A 20,146-nucleotide genomic window follows, 5' to 3' on the forward strand; every position below is an offset into this window, starting at 1 on the left:
GCATCGGGCTCCCTGCTCCGCAGGAAGCCCGATGCGAGGCTCGATCCCAGGACCCTGGGATCATGACCTGAGCTGAAGGCGGACGCTTAACGACTGAGCCACCCAGGCGCCCCCCCCCTTTTTTTTTTTTAATGAAAATGCATATTGAATTCTCAGGATGCTAAAAGCTCACTCAGGGAACCTCAATTGGGACTCTCCTGCACCCTGAGACTCGGTGCGAGCCGGCGCCGGGCTGCCTCTCCCCAGGATTTGGGCTTTGAGTTTGGCCGGGTGGCCTCCCTCCCTTGCGAAGTGCAGGGGCTGAGCCTGTGGGACAGCAGCACGTAGTAGGCACTTGGGTGTCCCGCGGCCTTCTTGCCTCCCCGCTCACGGCCGAAATTACACCCCAGCCCGCCCCGCCTCTGCACGTTCTCTTGAGTGGTCGCTCCGAAAGCACTCTGACCCCCTCACTCCCTGTATTTTTATAGCCTTACACCCGTCCCCATTTCTCGTGGAAATATTCCCCGGGTTTTTCTGAGTTCTTTGAGAAAATAAGATGGTGAGAGATAGGAGCCGTTGTGTGTTTCATATACCAGTTGCACGGCATCCGTGTTTATTTTGGAAGGTGCCTGCATGCGTAAGACCCATTTTCGGGTCCACGGTGCTTGCCACCCATGCAGAGTCCTGGACTTGCAGCCCCATGTGAGACTGCTGTCCCCGCAGCGCGGCCCGCAGAGTCAAGGTCCAGTCTGGCTTCCCCAGGACCTGCCCGGCTCTGTGGGCCTTCTTCCGCCCTTGCCGTCCTCAGGCTCTGTTCTCACTGCCCCTGCACGCACACGCCGTATCTCCAGCTCTCCACACTCCCCGCAACAGGGCACTAACTAGCCAGCGTTCCCCGCATACCACGGTGTGTCGGCCACATGTCTTTGCATGAGCCCTGCTTTTCCAGCCCCTAGCCATCTGAGCAGTCACTGCCTCCAAGGAGCCCTCCTGGAGTTCCCCGTCTGTGTCCCATTGGCATGTTTGTTGTAGAGCCTCGCTCCTGTGTTAAAGTTAGTTTTCGTGTATCTGACTCCATGAGGACTGAGCTTATTTCTCAAAGGAAGAAACTGTCTTTATGACTTCATGGTGATCCATGGCACGGTAGGTGCTCAGCATGCGTTGGACCCTGTTCTCGGGGCTTTCACTGAGCACGGGTACAGCGGGAGCAGCCTCTTCTTGATTGGGTGAAGGTGTAGGAGCACAGGGACCATGCTGTTCCCTGAACTCCATGTGTCGGACGCTCCCAGAGTGACTGCCTGGAGCAGAGCCTGTTGTCAGTCTCCGGGAGGAAGGTGATCCGACTTTTGGCAGAGTCCGTATTGAACACTGTCGTTGGGCTATCTGCAGCCACGTTCCCTCATAGGAAGGGAGGGAAACTCCTGATTTTCTCTCAGGAAATACAGTTTCTCAGTGCGTGCAGTCTCGGGAGGTGGGCATGCGGCCCGTGAGGGGCCCCTCAAGGGTGAGTCCAATGCGGGACTCGACCCCAGGACCCTGGCTGAGCCGAACGAAGGCAGACGCTTAACCATCTGAGCCACCCAAGCGCCCAAGAACTGGTTTCTTAACTGAAACTTAAATTCTTTAGGAATTCCGAGAAATTTCTTACCTCAAAAAACTGAAGACCAAAAAGCAGGACCGAATATTTCCCCCTGAGACCAGTGCCCCAGCGGCGGTGGCACCCCCGCCCTCCACAGCCTCGGCGCCTGCCAGTATGAACAGCTCCGCTCCACCAGGTACAGCTGGGGGCGGGGGCTGGGGCCCTGACCTGAGCAAGAGGAGGGTCTCCCTGTGGGTCCTCTTGTCTGCCGATCCTGTGGGGAAGGCCTGCCGGGCTCCCCTCAGCAGGAGGAAGGTGCTTGGGAGGCGTTCTCCCGAGAAAGGCCCAGTGGGCCGTACGACATTCTGAATGTCCTCCTGCCCACCCAGCAGACCTTGCTTTCCCGCCTCCCGGCAGCCCTACCCCCATCGGGCATCCTGAGCCTGATGGGACACTCATGGCTCTTGCACGCCGAGACGTGCTGTGTGCCTGGCCGGCAGCGCAGACTGACTGACCCGTTTGAGGGCGAACACGCCTCACCGGCAGGGGCAGTGACACCAGTTTGGGGTTTTCCGTCTGCTGAAGAGACTCCCTGCTTTTGTTCACTCCGAGACACGTGACGGAGCCTGAGGGTTACAGCCACAGTCGGGTGGGCAGAGGACCAGGGTCTGACCCTGAATGTGAGCCTGTTGGTGACCTGCCGTCTCCTGGGGAGGGACGTGTGTCTCTGCTCCAGTGCACGTGTCGGGTCAGCGCTGACTTGCCCTCACGGAGGGCTTGGGGGCCTCCCTCCGGGTTCTCGTGCTGGGAGTGCGTAGGCGGCACCCGTCCGCCTCCGCCACAGACAGACACTGCTGTGTCGAGGGCCTTTCCGGCCTCCTCAAGTGCCGGGTTCTGCCTTGTGCCTGGAATCAGTTACCCTGCTCAGTGTCCTGCTGACTGAAGCTTTGAGTGACTGCCTTGGGGAGACTGGTTTGTTGGGTGGGGTTAATTAGGTATCACATAAGAAATTGCGGTTTATTTTTAGATGTGGGTTGGGGAAAGAATAAAAGTGATTGGGAGCTCACCTGATTGCTTCTCCTCTTCCCATCCCACTGGCAGCCTCGTGGTCCCCGCATGCAGCTTTCTGGGTCTGCCTGTGGGGCAGGGCCAGGAGTCATCGTGTGGCTTCTCCCCCGGCCTGGTCCTCTGTGTGCCAAGGGACGGGACAGGCTCTCCGCGTGCTGTCCTGTCCTCTGCTTTCCCACTAGCCCTGGGCCTCTGCTTTCCTAGACTTCTCCCTCGGGGATGCTGATCAAAGGAGAGCTGAGGGTGTCCTGGCCTTCCTGGGACCTCACAGCCTGACAACTGTTTTCTCGTCCCAGAAAAGCCGTTGTCCAACATGAAGATCCTGACTCTTGGGAAACTCTCCCGGAATAAGGATGAGGTGAAGGCCATGATCGAGAAACTCGGGGGGAAGTTGACGGGCACAGCCAACAAGGCCTCCCTGTGCATCAGTACCAAAAGTGAGTTGAATCTGGTTTGTAAAGGAGGGACACGCCATGCCTCTTGTGAGGGCAGTGAGGTTGAGGGAGGGGACGCGCTGAGTGCGGCGTGGCACCCACAGGGCACTCCCAGATGGGTCTCTTCTTTGGTCAGCAGCGTTGTTTGGGTCGTTTGTGAGGGGAGGCCAGTGCCGGTATTTGCACGCTGCTCTGTTGTGTGTGTGTGCACACGCCTTCCATCCCTAGCCGAAGGCTGCCTGCTGCTTTTCTCAACCAGCCTGAGCTCCTGCCCTTGGAGACGCCAATGGCCTTGCACGTCCGCAACCTCGGGGGGCGTGGACAAGCTCAGGGCTCTGCGGGGCCACAGAGCGGGGGCAGGGCTGCACAAAGAGGGTGCTCCTTCAGGACCGGGAGACGTGCTTGTTTCGCCGACCGATGGAAACCCGTAGAGTGAGGCAAAATGAAGAAACGGGAGTATCTTCCAAATGACAGCACAAGATAGTCTCAGAGAAAAACAGTCTTGCAGAATCGGAGGTAAGTAATTTAGGAAGTCGGGAGTTGGAAGTAAGGGTCGTGAGGTGCACTCCACACAGACTCCGGCAGACCCTGTGGAAGCCCAGGGCTGGTCTTCGGGACTGGAGCAGATGGTCCTAACGTGTGCGGAGCCACAGACTCCAGAAAGCCAGAGCCAGCGTGACAAGGGACAGAGCAGGAGACCTCACGCTCCCTGATTGCAAACTACGTCACAAGCTCTAGCGATCGGAACGGTACGGAGCTGACATAGGGACACGTGTGGATCCACAGAACGGCCTAGAGAGCCCGGCAGTAAGCCGCCATGTGTGCGCCGAGTGCATCTACCACAGAGAGCCGAGGTTCACATGGGACAGCCGGGTCCCTGCCTGATGCCACTCACAGATTAACTCAAATTGGATGGAGCCCCGGAGCCATAGAACTTGTGGGAGAAAACACAGACGGCGAGCCCCTCGATCTTGGTTTTCGTGATTTTCGACTCTGGCACCAAGACCAGCCCAGCGGGGCTCCATCAAATTAGAAAGTTTCCTCGCATCAGGGAAACTATTGACAGAATACAGATGCATCCTGCTGGCGGGGGGGGCTGCGCACGTGCAGGATCCCGCAGAGGAGCAGAATAGAGGCATCCTGCCGGGCGGGGGGGCTAGCGCCTGCCGTCAAACCACAACTCCTCCCCTGGGGCGCACCTGCCTGCACCGTCGGCCACCCCCCCGTGCCAGGTGACGAGGAGGGGGCTCATTCGGTGGGGCTCTGGCTTCACTTCACACTAACGTGCCCGTTGTTCTTGGCCCTGATTTGAACAGAGGAGGTGGAGAAGATGAACAAGAAGATGGAGGAGGTGCGAGAGGCCAGCATCCGCGTGGTGTCCGAGGACTTCCTCCAGGACGTGTCCGATTCCACCAGGAGCCTGCAGGACTTGCTCTCAGCCCATGTCCTGGCCCCGTGGGGCACCGAGGTGAAGGCAGAGCCGGCGGAGCCTGCGGCCTCGAGAGCAAAGTCGGGGGCTGCGCTGTCCAAGAAGAGCAAGGGCCCTGTCAAGGAGGAAGGTGAGGACCCGGGTCCGCGTGCTCCTGGGACACTCCGGCCGAGGCTGCCTAGAGCCCTGTTGGCAGACCGCCCCTTCACCCTGCCTTGCACCCCACCCCTACTTTCTGGTTTCATTTCACTCAAACATTTTCGTTTCTTGTTTCCTTTCAAGGCATCAATAAATCTGAGAAGAGAATGAAGTTAACTCTTAAAGGTGGAGCTGCTGTCGATCCAGATTCAGGTGAGCACACGGGAGTGTGAGCGGGTGGGTGGTCAGGAGACCAGGGGCACCTGGACCACACCTGTGCCCTCCTGCTTCCTTGGGCTCCCCCGGTCCTGAGGACACGTGGGTCTTTTGGGGAGCCTCCCAAACGTGGCAGTAGAGTGTCCAGGTGGGTCTGAATCCCCCACCTGCAGGCGCCCTGCCTCTGCGACAGGTCTGGAACATTCCGCACATGTCCTGGAGAAAGGTGGGAAGGTGTTCAGCGCCACCCTCGGCCTGGTGGACATCGTGAAGGGAACTAACTCCTATTACAAGCTGCAGCTCCTGGAGGATGACAAAGAAAGCAGGTGTGTTGTGGGCACAGGGTGGAGTCCCTGGAAGGTGGCCCCATGAAGGGGGTGGGCCTGTGAGGGGTGTGGTGCCTTCAGCGAGAGGGAAGATGCTGGCGCCCCACATGGGCTGGCTCCTTGGCATCCATCCAGCTCCCTGACTTCACGGGACGTGCTGCCCACCATCTCCCAAGACTCTGCTTACGGCTCCTTGAAGAATCCACAGCCTCTGACTTCTGAACACACGTGGACCCAAACTTGGTCTTTTAATGTTTTTTCAAATTCCCTAGTCCCGACTCATGGGTAAACCGGGACAGTTTCTTGTCAGCAAGTGGAAGCAGCTTCCCCACCGGAACTCTGGTGGTTGAAAGGTACGGCGTAGCGGCGGCCCCGGGGGCACGACACCAGCCCCTAGGAAGCCTTGGCCGGCGGCTGTGTTCTTCCATTGCCTCAGCTTCTCACCAGAACTTTCCTCCAAAAGTGAATATTGGAAGGGATCCTAAAAGTCCAGAGTATCTAGTAGGCTAAATAGATTTTCTGAAGAAATAAGTCCAATGTCATGTGGTTTATTACCTGCTCTGGTGACCTGGTCTTACTGGTTTTCACAGTGAATGGGCAACGTGGGCTGTCAGTTAAGGACGCTTTTCAGGACAGCTCAGTATAGCACCTCCCAAACATTTCCAGGGAAACCCGAGGAGAGAGTGACCTGTGCCTCTGGGCAAGAGCCCAGGAAGCCCCAGATTTTCTTCGAGATCTTTGGTTTACTTAAAAGTACATACAAGTCGGGGCGCCTGGATGGCTCAGTCAGTTAAGCGTCTGCTTTCAGCTCAGGTCATGATCACAGGGTCCTGGGATCCAGCCCCATATTGGGCTCACTGCTCTGCAGGGACTCTGCTTCTCTCTCTCCCTCAGCTCCTCCCCCTTCTCGTGAGTGCTTGCTCTTGCGCTTTCTCAAAATCTTTAAAAAGAAAGAAAAGTACATACAGCTCTTGTATTTGAGGTTCTTTTTTTTTTTTTTTTTTTAAGACTTTATTTAAGACAGCACGAGCAAGGGGGAGGGGCAGAGGCAAAGGGAGAAGCCTGACACGGGGCTCGATCCCAGGACCCTGAGATCATGACCTGAGCTGAGGTCAGATGCTTCACCAGCTGAGCCGCCCAGGCGCCCCTGTATTTGAGGTTCTGATATATCTTTACGTGATGCATTATGTCATTCATTCTTTCCACCAAGAGAAATGAGCTCCCCCAAAGCTGAGCAGCAGGGCACCTAGGGTACCAGTGTGTGGGGCCCGGTTGCCATGGGAACCCAGAGCGATGGCCTGACCCTGAGGCCCGGCCTGCATGCCGCTGACACACGTGCACGCACCCCACCCCACCCCGTCGCGTCAAGTTTCCTTTGTCCTTCTGTGCCTATCAGCATCGTCGTGGGGGGTGGAGCTCTTTGTCCCCCAAGCGGAATGGAAGGGAAGGGGGACTGTTGCCGACACTTGACCAGCCAAGCCACAGGTTTGTGTGTGACCCTCCTCCTGTCCTCCCCGCACCCTCGCAGGTACTGGATCTTCAGGTCGTGGGGCCGCGTGGGCACGGTCATCGGCAGTAACAAACTGGAGCAGGTCCCATCCAAGGAAGACGCCATTGAGCACTTCATGAAGCTGTACGAAGAGAAAACTGGGAATGCCTGGCACTCCAAGAACTTCACGAAGTATCCCAAAAAGTTCTACCCTCTGGAGATTGACTATGGCCAGGTAATCCCCACTCTCGCACTGTCTGCATCCAGTAGAAGGAAGGGGCACCCTGTCGTGTGTGTCCCCCCCCCCCCGCCCACTGCGGCAGCTTCTGGAAGATGCTGTCCCAATAGAGATACACAACCACCTACGTGGCCTTGATATTTCAGTAACTGCATTGTTTTGTGTTTTTTTGTTTGTTTGTTTGTTTTTTAAGATTTCATGTATTTGACAGAGACACAGCGAGAGCAGGAACACAAGCAGGGGGAGTGGGAGAGGGAGAAGCAGGCTTCCCACGGAGCAGGGAGCCTGATGCGGGGCTCGAACCCAGGACCCTGGGACCATGACCTGGGCCGAAGGCAGACGCTTAACAACTGAGCCACCCAGCACCCCAAAATAACATACTTCTAAATGACTCAAGCATCAAAAAAGAAATCACAAATAAATTCGAAAATAATTTCTAAGTGTTTTTATTTATTTTTGCGAGAGAGAGAGAGAGCGTGAGCGGTGTTGGGGAAGGGGGCAGAGAGAGAAGCAGGCTCCCAGCCGAGCAGGGAGCACAATGTGGGGCTAGGTCCCAGGACCCCAGGACCATGACCTGAGCCGAAGGCAGACGCTTAATGAGCCACTCAGGCATCCCTGTTTTGTTCATTTTAAAAAGCAAAAAGAACAGGACACCTGGGTGGCTCAATTGGTTAAACAACTGCCTTCGGCTCAGGTCATGATCCTGGAGTCCCGCATCGGGCTCCCTGCTCAGCGAGGGGTCTGCTTCTCCCTCTGACCCTCCCCCCTCTCATGCTCTCTATCTCATTCTCTCTCTCAAATAAATAAATAAAATCTTAAAAAAAAAAAAGCAAAAAGGAACTATGAAACTAATCTTAGTAGTTTATATCCCCCCCTCTTTTTTTGAAGGCAAATCTTTGAAGTCTGGTGTGTTTTCAGCCCTTGCAGTATGTCTCCGTTCAGACTGGCCTCCTTTCAAAACCAGGGGCTGCTGAATTCAAGTGCACTGGCCTAGAGCGACATGTGTTAGGGCTGCACAGATGGTCAGAGGTAGTAGTTTATGGTCTATAAGTTCTCTATAACAATGCTACTGAATACGTAAAAATCTCTGTGGCTGTTACCCCCAGAGAGGGAGATACCGGGTCACAGAGTACATGCATTTAAACAAAGCTTTTCACCATGAACAGTTGGCCTCCCTGGGGAGCTGGAAGCCGGGAACATGAAAGCACTGAAGAGTCAGTGCTGGGACAGGAAGCGTAGCTGGCAGCCGCAACCTGGAGTGTGAACACGGCCCGCGGCCCAGCACGCAGCTCGGGCGAGCTCAACAGATACCAGGACTGGTGTCCACTCAAAGCAAACACCAAACAGGCTAGTTGCTAGGGACACTGAGGGACAGGGCGCAGTCCCTCCCCTCCTGCCGTTCATAAGTGAGGAGGGTTCAGACGTTTCCAGTGCCGAGTGGTCCTGACTTAGCCTGGGTTCCCCAAAGAGCAGGAGTGTAGTCTTGTGCTGTTAGCTCGTCAGGAAGTGTGACCGCGGTAGGGGGGGGGCAGCAGAGGATGGAGTTCATGCCATCGGTCTGTGTGGCAGGAAATGGGTCTGGGTGTTTGGATCTTTGGGACTTTGTAAAAGGCTGTTGGCCCTGGCATGAGGCAGTACAAGAAAGGGGAGAATTGGTCCGGTGTCCCCTTGGTCCGTGGTTTGCCCTGGTGGCGGCGTGGGCCGTGGGTAGGTCAGCCGGCACGGAGCTGGGCGCTTGCAGTGGCAGGTTGGAGGAAGGGTCTGGAGTAGCCACAGGGACTTGGGGGCTCACGGGAAGTGTCTGGTCCCGGTGCAGACCCGTGTTCCTGGCACCTGCTACCTCAGCCTTGTCCCTGATCGCTCAGCCTCTGCTGTTGGTGGCACCCAATCTTGTGGCTCCTTCGTCTGCAGCCCAGATACCACCACTTGGCTTGGGTTGTTGAAGAGGTCTCTAACCAGTTTTCTTTTCCCTAAAGGATGAAGAGGCAGTCAAGAAGCTGACGGTGAGCCCCGGCACCAAGTCCAAGCTCCCCAAGCCCGTGCAGGAGCTCATTAAGATGATCTTCGACGTGGAGAGTATGAAGAAAGCCATGGTGGAATACGAGGTTATTGCGCTCATCGTTTGGTCGGCGAGCTGGGGGGTGGTCGGGGCAGGTGGCCGTGTCCCCTGCCTGTCCTCCTGCTTGTTGCTGCCGCTCCCCGTTCGTTACCCCAGCGCTCGCGCAGCTCCGTCTGTGTTGTGCACTGCGGGTGTGGAGGTGCAGGGTGGCCCTGGGGGCTCCGGAGGGGCTAGGCGCAGGCCACACAGGCCACTCCCCAACAGGGGGCGTGGGTGCCTTTGGGGGAAGGTGGCCCCATTTTCTGGGTGGGAGATGGAGGCTGAGCGTAGACGCCTGCTGAGCTAGCAGCGGGTCGCGTGCTTTTCCCGCTACATTTGCCACTTATCTTGATGGTAATTCCCAAGGTGTGAGCAGAAGCCGTATTGCTAGAATAAACATGTAACTTTTCAGGGTAATTGATTCGAAAAAGTGTTAATTTGATTATAAATACATATAGGAGCCTGTACTTTAAAAAAAAAACATTCTTTACCAGTTTATGGTCCTTATTCAATTGGGAACTGCCTTGGCTCTGAGGCCCCAGGGAAGGCCATGTGGGCTGGCCCTCATCCTTACTTTGGAACCGGGTGAGAGTTGTGCTGGGCCAGTGCAGACGGAGTGTGGGGGTGGAGGCGCCATGGCTGCTGTAAACGACGCAAGCGGGACCCTCACACAGACCCCACGGTGCGGGCGGGGCAGCCGACAGAGCTGGATCTCTGCTGCCAGCCAGGCCTGGGAGCCCCAAGGGGGCACTCGCCAGCTCGCCTGTGGTCCGCTGCACAGAGCGGCTTTCCAAGGGAAAATTCCCCTGTCTCCTCAGATTGACCTTCAGAAGATGCCCTTGGGGAAGCTGAGCAAGAGGCAGATCCAGGCGGCGTACTCCATCCTCAGTGAGGTGCAGCAGGTAGGCGGGGGCCGCCACTCGGGGCCAGCTCGTGTGGGGGGCGGGGTGCAGGGTCAGGGAGGTACCGCACCCCGATGCCTGAAGACCTAGAGGCTTTTTCAGTTCTGTAAATATGGTAAAGTGCCTGCTCCTTGCCATGGTGGTCACAGAACTAAGGAAGTAGCCATGTTTTCAGTGATCAGATAGGTAATAAACTCTCTATAAACTGAGTAAGGTATTTGGTTCTCCTGCCTCATAAAAACATCCTGATTTTGTGTGTCCTTAAGAGTTGAGGGGCGCCTGGGTGGCTCAGTCGTTAAGCGGCTGCCTTCGGCTCAGGTCGTGATCCCAGGGTACTGGGATCGAGCCCCACATCGGGCTCCTTGCTCGGCAGGAAGCCTGCTTCTCTCTCTCCCACTCCCCCTGCTTGTGTTCCTGCTCTCTCTCTCTCTTTGTCAAATAAATAAAATCCTTAAAAATTGGGCTGAAATTGGGGCACCTGGCTGGCTCAGTCAATGGAGTGTGCGACTCTTGATCTCCGGGGTCTTGAGTTCAAGCCCCACGTTGGGTGTAGAGATGACTTAAAATGTTTTAAAAAGAGGCTGAAGTTATTTTGCAGTTACTGGGAAATCAAAGAGAGCAAAGTATTTCCTCACTTTGGTTCATGCTCATTGGTCAGCACCTCACCGGGCACCCCACAGGGTCCCCCAGTCCGCGGGGCCTTCCTGCTGCGCCCTGGGGGGCCGAGGTGCAGGGCTGGCCTGTGAAGGAGGGGGGGGCTCCCGGGAAGCAGACTTCCACTACCCTGTGGCCACCCAGGTGCCCGCCCAGCATCACAGCGGTCCTGCTCTTCCATCTCTGCATTTATTGAGCACCTTCTGCAAACAGAGCACGAATGGGCACTGATGCAGGAAGGGGAACTTAGCCTGTGTGTGGCCACCTGAATCTTCATGTGCAAGAAAAGCGAATTCCTTCCCTTAAATAAGGCTGAAGATCCGTGGATAAGGGGCGGGCTGCCAGAATTCATAGCAGTGAATTTCCCCTTTTGACTTGTGAGAAGTTCCCAAACATTGAAACAGTTGAAAGAGTTTTATTAGAAGTGCACATGAGGGCGCCTGGGTGGCTCAGATGGTTAAGCATCTGCCTTTGGCTCGGGTCATGGTCCCGGAGTCCTGGGATCGAGTCCCACATCAGGCTCCCGGCTCGGCGAGGAGCCTGCTTCTCCCTCTGACCCTATTCCCTCTCATGCTGTTTCTCTCTGTCAAATAAATAAATAAACAAAATCTTTAAAAAAAAAAAAAAAGTGCACATGAACCCACTACCTAGATGCTACAGTTGACACCTTGCGTGGGGGTGGGGGTGTCACAGGTCTCCGTAGAAGTGAAAGTTTACGCGGGGAGGGGGATCCTGCACTCAGGCCGGCTCGACACCAACATGAGCTGGTCTTGAACATTTTCCCTGCGTTTCCTGGCTCGTGCCCACACCGAGCCATGTCAGACTCGCTGTCTCCGTCTCTGTCCCCTCCCCCGAAGGCGGTGTCCCAGGGTAGCAGTGACTCCCAGATCCTGGATCTCTCCAATCGCTTCTACACCCTGATTCCCCACGACTTCGGGATGAAGAAGCCCCCACTCCTAAACAATGCGGACTGTGTGCAGGTAGCCCGGGGCTTCCGGAGGGAGGTGCAGGCCTGGGTGGCACTCCCTCAGGGCAGGGGCCCCACCTCTGGGCCCCCGTTTTGAAGTAGCATTTCTTCCCACATCGGAAGAGACCAACCACAGGCCAGACAGGCGGGTTTTCCCTCCCTGTCTCGCCAGCAATAGCCGCCCCCGCCCCCGTTCTTGCTGTAGCCTTGTAGCTTCTGGCTCTCCCTTCCCCCAGGGAGCACGCCCCCCCTTGGCATCCCAGGACATCCCGGCAGTGTTCACTGCGAGCAACGGGTGGGTGACAGGGTGTCCCCAACCAGCTCGGAGGCCCCCCTTCACTGTCTGTTCCAACCGTTATCTGCATGTGGGTTTTCTCTGCCAGACCTAGATAGTCTCCCTCACCCTGGTCCCAAGCCCAAGGTTTTCTGTCTGTTCCTCCAGGCCAAGGTGGAAATGCTGGACAACCTGCTAGACATTGAGGTGGCCTACAGTCTGCTCAGGGGGGGTTCTGATGACGGTAGCAAGGACCCCATCGACGTCAACTATGAGAAGCTCAAGACTGACATTAAGGTAACAGGCCGCCCGTCTAACCGCTCATCCCCAAACTGGAATGCATTTCTCCTGGAGAACTCCTTGAAACAGATTGCTGGTGCCCAGGAGCTGGACTTCCAGCATATTCCCAGATGCTGTGCTCACGGCCCGGGGAGACCCGAGGACGTCTCACCTGGAAATAAGCACCTTGGCCGGGCAGGCTTCCAAGCCAGGGCTTTGGGTACAGAGACTCGTTTTTGAGCGGCCTTCCAGAAGGTTCATTTTTCCTTAATCTGGAGAGGATCTGATTTTGGAGACTTATGAGCTTTAGGTTTGTCATGCCCATTTCAGAAGCGGAAGTGCCTGGTGACAGCCGTAATGAGTGCACGGGGCCTGGATTCCTACTCTCGGACTGAGGTGGCCATGCTGGGGCAGAAGTCACCCTGCCTTGGTCCCTGGCTTGCCTTGACCTTGAGCCTGGTCTCTCCCACATCTCATCTCCTGGGATCCTGCGGTGTGGCGGGTTCCCTTGAGCCTGGGATGGGGTGTTTACATCACTGCAAAGAGTCTCTGCTTCTTGCCTAGGACAGAGCATAGATCTGTGGGTCCGGGTAGAATAAGCCACCAAATGTCACTTGTTTGGTCCCTGGGGCACCTTCTTGATGGGAATGCTGTGGGCATGGTTGGCTGTGCAGGGCTTTTTCTCTGTCCTGAAGCCTTTGAATTAAGTTGTGAGGAAAAGCAGAATTCCTGAGTTTTCTGCACTTTGGCTAAAAATACAAAAATAGAAAACACAGCCTTTCCCGTGGTGCACTTGTGTTTGTGTGGCGGAGATTACGTTGACAAATTGACCGTTACCTGGCGGGGCCCTGAGGATTCAAAGATGCGGAGCGTTGGTTGTCCTCAAATCCCGACAGTTTATGGGGTCGTTTCGGCTTCTGATTGCAGTCTTGGCTGTGGGACATCTCTTGGCCCCCATGTTGGGTGGCTCTGCTGGGGGTCCCCCTCGCTCTGACTCCACGACGTTGTTCTAGGTGGTGGACAGAGATTCGGAGGAAGCGGAGACCATCAGGAAGTATGTTAAGAACACTCACGCAACCACGCACAACGCGTACGACCTGGAGGTTATTGATGTAAGAATCCTCCTGCCTGCTCCCTCCATCCTGGGCCTAGGTAGAAAAGGACTCTTCGCTTTAAATGACTAGCGGAACTGTTTATGGAAAGAAAAATTAGTCTTAGGGTCTGGGGGTGGCTTTGGATTCTTTTCCTAATCTTTTTTGTTCATTTCCGATCTCAAAGCCTCGTTTGAGAACCGGAAAGTACACTGAGACAGACGCTCTGTGAAGCGCCTGGGGATCCTGCGCAGGGCAGCTTGTCCCCACCTGACCCCACCTCCTTCCAGGTCGCGGTGGGCCGCGTCTTCGGGACAGCTGGCCCGTCTGCCGGGTCTGGTGGGTCTGGCTGTTAGAGTAACGTAGCTTTCTGCGTCTCCTTCCCTTAACCCCCGAGCAGATTTTTACGATCGAGCGCGAGGGCGAGAGCCGGCGCTACGAGCCATTCCGGCAGCTGCATAACCGCCGGCTGCTGTGGCACGGCTCCAGGGCCACCAACTTCGCCGGCATCCTGTCCCAGGGCCTCCGCATCGCCCCGCCTGAGGCGCCCGTGGTAGGTGGCTGGCCCGGGGCCCCTGTCCAGATGAGGTTTCGGCTGAGCGACGGCCGACAGGTGGCCGTTGCCCAGAGAGCGTCTTCACCTTGTGCTCCCACCCCTGACTCTGTGGATGACGTGGCTGCACGTTTGTCAGCCATAGCTTCTGGTACAAAAGATGCAAGGTGTCCGGGCCTCAGGGCAACCTGAGAGCAGATGGGTGTGTTGATGTGCAAAGAACAGGCTTTGGCCACGGGCCGAGCTGAGTCCAGACCTGCCTCTGCCGCTTTCCGTGGCGGGGGGGGGGGGGGGGGACTCCCATGAGCCCCAGGGTGTTCCTCAGGAAACCGTGGGAGGGCGTGAGTGAGGCCTTGTCCCAACACAAGGGCTCAGTGCGTCACCTCCTGGGGCTTAGAGGTGACCCGCGGGACGGGCACTCGGAGGCGGTCTAGCAGGCCTCTTGCTTTCCAGTTGCAACAAGTGGGGAGCAAGGGGTGGCTGGCTGGTGCCACGTGGTAGCACGTGATCTGGGCCAATGCCCTGACCTCCCTGAGCCTCTCGTTTGACTGACAGAAGGACGTGAGCATAAGAGCCACAAACACCCTGGGGTGTTTGTACGTGCCAGGTACTGATCAAAATGCTTACGGACTTGGCCAGTTTTCACAAGGGCCTGTGAGGTGTCTTTCCTGAGTGCAGAGAGGTTACGTAGCTCCCTGCGGCCCTGGGGGCCCGGCGGGACCAGGGTCTGAACAGCCTGGCCCCTGAGCTCGGCCTCGGGGCGTGGTCCGCACTCGGGAGCTCACTGGTGCCACCAACAGCCCCAGGTCTTCAGTGGCCCTTTTCCCACCCCCACCCCCCAGACAGGCTACATGTTTGGTAAAGGGATCTATTTCGCCGACATGGTCTCCAAGAGCGCCAACTACTGCCGCACGTCCCAGGCAGACCCCGTGGGCCTGATCCTGCTGGGAGAAGTTGCCCTCGGGAACATGTGAGTCAGCCTGGCCTTGGCTGGGGCCGTTGCTGGGGACGCACGCGCTGGGTCTACAGAGGAGAGCTCTGCTTGGCCGGGAGGGGACCCTGGAAATTCCCCACCACGATGGTAGAAACCGGTTCTAGTTAAGTGACCGAGGGAGCCGCAGGGCTGAGGAATCCAGCCAGGTCTCAGGAACTGGCAGCGTCCATCCTCTCTGTGGGCTGAATTGCACAAAGGATGGGTCGCCCCCTAGCACGCGTGCGTACCCACAGATGTTAAAATGTTTAAGACCAGCTCAGATCAAACTGGAGTCAATCCCAGTTTCAGAGTCCTTGCAGAAAACCAGTTGGTCCTGCCTGCATCGGGTGTCCATCTTGGTCCCGTCACCGTGACGCAGAGAGCAGGGTCGTGTAATAGAGCAGGGGCCTGGGGTTCATGGCCTGGGCAGACAGAGAAGCCTTTGGAGCAGCCGGCCACAGCCAAGTGGCCCCATAGCAGTGATGGCCGGCACAGGCCGCTCACGGGAACTGCGCCTTCACTTCCCGAAACCATGGGTGCGGGCTGGGTGGTTCTTCTCACTTGGCCTCCTGCTCATCACACTGGTGGTTTGAGAGCCCGGGGTCGTCAGAGGCCCTTCTGGGACGGTCCTCTCTCCCGTAGGTACGAACTCAAGCACGCTTCACACATCAGCAAGCTCCCCAAGGGCAAGCACAGCGTCAAAGGTACCGTGTTCCAGAAAGTGCTGCTCCAGCGTCTCTCCCCAGCGGGCCGCGTGCCTCTGGCTGGGACACAGCTGGGGGTCCGTTAGAAAATCAGGTCGCCTTGTCTGCTGCTGGTGTCACAAGTGCTGACCGCATCTCAGTTCGAGCCCCAGGAACCGGCGGCATCAGCTTTGGGTTTTAACACAACTCTCAGCGGCAGCACTCAGGGACGTCCCCTGACGGAGCACTGCCCATGGTATCTGGGATTGCTGGAGCGTGGAGCACCTGCTGGTTTAGGGCCTCCACCTGCCAGGCTGGAGTGACTGCTTCGGACTTGGGCTCAGCAGAAATACAATCCGGGCTGGGGGATGGGGCACTGCTCTTGTTACCGAAATCAGTAAGGCATGCGCCCTGGGAGCTTGATTTAGAACTACGGGTTTGTATCTGGAAGAAGGATAGAATAGGGAATGCGGGCACGTCTTTAAAACGAACACATAGAACTGACAGAAAACGGATCTCATCTTAGAACGTTTCCAATCTCTGTCCTCATGGTTCCGCAGGTTTGGGCAAGACAACCCCTGATCCTGCAGCCAGTATCACTATGGACGGTGTGGAAGTTCCCCTGGGGACGGGGATTTCGTCCGGCGTCAGCGACACCTGCCTGCTGTATAACGAGTATCCTTTGCGAGGGAGCCAGGCCGTCCGCTCAGAGGGACGTTCTGGGGCTGCGGTCACTCACGTGCGCCTGGTTGACCGGCGTGGGGGCGGCGCGTGCTCTGGCCACCGTGAAACCGTGCGCTCCTTGACACGTGTCTCCTCCAGGTACATCGTCTACGACATTGCTCAGGTAAACCTGAAGTACCTGCTGAAGCTCAAGTTCAACTTCAAGACGTCCCTGTGGTGAGCCGGGGCATGTGGCTGAGGCGCAGCCCGGGGCTGGGGTGCAGAGGCCGCCCGCAGAGCAAGCCTTCTCGGCATCTCCTGATGAGGGATTTTCTATGAATGTTGCTCACGTGTTAGGCGATTTTTTCCCCAGCTTCCCAAATCCTTTGTTTGTGTGGGTCTGGGGGTGGGACGGGGGAGGGGCCCCCTTGCGACTGCCGACTGACCATAGAGAAGTGGGGGCTGGGGGTCTAGACTAGTCCCGCGGGGAGAACCGCACACATCAGAATGCCTGCCTGCCTTGCCGGCTTCCCCAGCGGACGCAGAACTCAAGCCCACCCTTCTAAGTGTTCACCTTTAGTTTCGGTTTTGGAAAAATGTTAAGCATTTATTTTGAGGTAAAAATAAAAACTAATTTCGTACTACTTAGATTTTCTTTTTTATTTTGCATTTATTGTCCCTTTTTATTTTAGCTTCTTTTGTGTGAGTTCTGTGGGGAGAGCAGGAGGAGGAATAATAACAATTTCCTCACCCTTAGAAACAAAAAAGTGCTTTCCTCTTCTGGACACGCTTGTATGTGGAAGCTTTCAGAATACATAGTGCAGTGAATTAAAAGTTGCGTTTGAAATTCCCGAATTTCCCGTGAGCGGTTTGTCTTCCGGATGAAAATGGTATCGCTAATACTCCCAGGGGCTAATAGTGCTTCTCGCTTAAACGGGAATGTCTTCTCCGTTTGTATATTGTGCATCTGGTCTCGTGCTGACGGTGGATCCGGTTCACCCTCACAGCACAAGGTCCACAAAGACTACAGGGGGCTGTTGGCGCCTGTATTTGTGGGACCCCAGAACGTCCGGCAGCTAACGGGGTTGCCGTGGGAGCGCCCGTCTGGGCGGCAGAAAACCAGACGCCAGGAGGCGCGTGCACTTTCTCTGGTCCCTGAGTGTGTGGTGCCGGTGCACGTCCTGTCGTCTGACCGTCCATGGAGCACGCAGCCTGCCACCGCTGCTCTCTGCAGGGGGGATGAGCCCGAAACGGACAACACGGTGACCCCTGGGACCCGTGGGCCAGACGGTGGCGGCATGGCGAGCCGATGCCTGGAACCTGAAAGTTAGGTGGGGGTTTTGGTGAGGGAAGCAGCACAGACGGCATTCCGGAGCAGAGAGAGAAGCAGGGGGTGCCTTCGGAGTGGAGCTACTCTGATGGTGGCACCAGCAGGGGCCCGAGCTCGTGTCCGACTTCAGGACCTCACCTGATAGCGGCGTCCTTGCTTTTCTCCAGCGTCCTGGACTCATCCCTGGCGCCTTTGACCTGAGATGCGCTCCTGATCGGCCAGTCAGCAAGGCTTAGGCTTCCTGCACCCCGAATGTTCTCTCTTCTTCACCGTCCTTGGTGCGGAGAAAGGCAATCACCCTGCAGTCCTTGATGAACAAAGTATTTTTAGGTTGGAGTGGTTGCTCAGCGGGTTCCCTGTCATCACAACTGATGTTTTAAAGAGGTTCGTGTTTCTGAATTCACATCTTCTCAAAGGGAACCTACCATACGATGCTTCAGTATTTATATTTTTGAGTTTCTTTTCTCACTTAAAAAAAGTCAAGTCCTATCCCAGGGCATAGCCAAAGTGCATTCTGGTCATTTTAATTTTTTTATTTTTTATTTTTTTTTTTATTCTTAATCCCCATACATTACATCATTAGTTTTAGATGTAGTGTTCCATGATCCATTGTTTGTGCATAACACCCAGTGCTCCATACAGAATGTGCCCTCCTCAATACCCACCACCAGGCTAACCCATCCTCCCACCCCCCTCCCCTCTAGAACCCTCAGTTTGTTTTTCAGAGTCCATCGTCTCTCATGGTTCGTCTCCCCCTCTGATTTCCCCCACTTCATTCTTCCCGTCCCGCTACCTTCTTCTTTTTTTTTTCTTAACATATATTGGATTATTTGTTTCAGAGGTACAGATCTGAGATTCAACAGTCTTGCACAATTCACAGCGCTTACCAGAGCACATACCCTCCCCAGTGTCTATCACCCAGTCACCCCCTCCCTCCCACCCCACCCCCCACTCCAGCAACCCTTAGTTTGTTTCCTACAATTAAGAATTCCTCATATCAGTGAGATCATATGATACATGTCTTTCTCTGTTTGACTTATTTCACTCAACATAATACCCTCCAGTTCCATCCACGTCATTGCAAGTGGCAAGATCTCATTCCTTTTGATGGCTGCATAATATTCCATTGTACATATATACCACATCTTCTTTATCCATTCATCTGTCGATGGACATCTTGGCTCTTTCCATAGTTTGGCTATTGTAGACATTGCTGCTATAAACATCGGGGTGCACGTACCCCTTCGGATCCCTACTTTTGTATCTTTGGGGTAAATACCCAGTAGTGCAATTGCTGGATCATATGGTAGCTCTATTTTCAACTTTTTGAGGAACCTCCATACAGTTTTCCAGAGTGGCTGCACCAGCTTGCATTCCCACCAACAGTGTAGGAGGGTTCCCTCATTTTAATTTCTTTTTTTAAGCCGTTCACAGAAACCCCAGCAGGAGGGGGTTTGGGGCCTATGCTGAACCGCGGTCCCCTGGGGGGCCCACGAGCATGGTCTCGGCCCTCGAGGCAGAAACCGCGCACGTCCCTGTTCCTCTGTCCCTGCAGGGTGGTAGCCGGCGGATTCGTGTTGGCGGTTCTGCCTTGCCCTCTCTGGAGGCGGGAACTGCCACGACAATGTCCCAGAGCCCTTTGCCCGGACCGTCCCAGCTCTGTGCCCTGAGCAAGCGGACACCCTCCCACCCCGACGGTTAGTGGCCACGCTGGAGGCCTGCCCGGCGCAGGGTCCGTTGCTATGGAGGTCTGGGTCTCAGGCACAGCTTCTCTCGGACCTCTCGGCTAACTCCCATGCCACTCCGATGGCATCGAGGTTCCTTAGGGCTTTCGTGTGTCCCAAGGTGGTGTCACTTCCCTTAAATTCTGTTCAAAGTCCCAGAAGATTGGGGTCTGTGGGTTTAAGGAATGAGATAAGGCCTTTGAATTGCAGCTTACTTGGGGCTGATCGTTTGGGGTTTGGCGCGGTCTGGTGACAAAGTGTGCCCCATGCCCCTCGGTGGCCTCTCCGGTCTGGGGCGGTGGGGGCGGTGAGTGGTGTGGGTCTGTTGACCTGTCTCTCAAGTAGGTTCCAAGAACGCACGTATTTGGAGACTCACTTTGAAAAGTGAAAAGAACCATGGCCCATAAATGCTCTTGGGTGACCGGGCCCTTGTGTAAAGGAGGTTGCCCACCGCTGGGCTGGGGGCGGTGCTGGCCCGCATCCCGGGGACTCGGAGGGAGTGGGCACGTCACTGGTTCTGCCACAAGTGGCTTCCTCGTGGTGCCAGCAGTGAGTGCTCTGGATGTAGGCAGCTCCACTTTGTGGGATCCAGTATATGATGTAAGCCCGAGACCGCTGGGTGTCGCTGTCCCCCACAGCCGCGGTGTGTGGGTCTGGGGGCGGGGGGGGAGTAGTCCTTACTGACCACATCTGGTACCCCTCGCTGTTGGCTTCCCACCCTGGAGCTCTGCTGGTTTGGAGGTCTAAGGCCCTGAGGGAGAAATGTTTCCCCTTGGGGACAAACACTAGGTCTGCTGAATTGGAAGAAGAGGCCACCACCTGGCTGTCTGCGTACCTTAGAGGCTGCTGTCCCCATGGCAGAGAAAGGGGGTTAGTCCACTGACCACCGAGGGGGAGGCTGTGTCATTGGGGTGAGCACCTCCTAGACTCAGGAGCACCACCTACACTCAGGACCACCTCCTAGACTCAGGACCACCTCCTAGACTCCAGAGCACCTCCTAGCACTCAGGATCACCTCCTAGACTCCGTGGCACCTCCTAGCGCTCAGGACCACCTCCT

General features: G+C 56.1%; 1 protein-coding gene across 2 annotated transcripts in view; it reads left to right on the top strand.

The window, feature by feature from the left end:
- PARP1 (poly(ADP-ribose) polymerase 1) overlaps positions 1-16,657 on the top strand; it is a 33,246-nt gene extending 16,589 nt beyond the window's left edge. The window contains exons 8-23 of one of the 2 annotated variants that reach the window (XM_021679509.1): positions 1,607-1,754; positions 2,923-3,063; positions 4,377-4,619; positions 4,772-4,840; positions 5,037-5,169; positions 6,698-6,893; positions 8,873-9,001; positions 9,813-9,896; positions 11,408-11,530; positions 11,960-12,088; positions 13,084-13,182; positions 13,562-13,714; positions 14,557-14,684; positions 15,330-15,391; positions 15,931-16,045; positions 16,193-16,657. In XM_021679509.1, the coding sequence (XP_021535184.1) occupies positions 1,607-1,754; positions 2,923-3,063; positions 4,377-4,619; positions 4,772-4,840; positions 5,037-5,169; positions 6,698-6,893; positions 8,873-9,001; positions 9,813-9,896; positions 11,408-11,530; positions 11,960-12,088; positions 13,084-13,182; positions 13,562-13,714; positions 14,557-14,684; positions 15,330-15,391; positions 15,931-16,045; positions 16,193-16,274 (2,034 nt within the window). In that variant the 3' untranslated portion in view covers positions 16,275-16,657. Of the gene's footprint in view, positions 1-1,606; positions 1,755-2,922; positions 3,064-4,376; positions 4,620-4,771; positions 4,841-5,036; positions 5,170-6,697; positions 6,894-8,872; positions 9,002-9,812; positions 9,897-11,407; positions 11,531-11,959; positions 12,089-13,083; positions 13,183-13,561; positions 13,715-14,556; positions 14,685-15,329; positions 15,392-15,930; positions 16,046-16,192 lie in introns of those variants that run through there. The other variant, XM_021679510.1, reaches the window with a different exon arrangement.
- The last annotated feature ends 3,489 nt before the right edge of the window (positions 16,658-20,146 follow it).

The sequence above is a fragment of the Neomonachus schauinslandi genome, chromosome 6 (assembly GCF_002201575.2).
Source record: "Neomonachus schauinslandi chromosome 6, ASM220157v2, whole genome shotgun sequence".
NCBI lineage: Eukaryota > Metazoa > Chordata > Mammalia > Carnivora > Phocidae > Neomonachus > Neomonachus schauinslandi.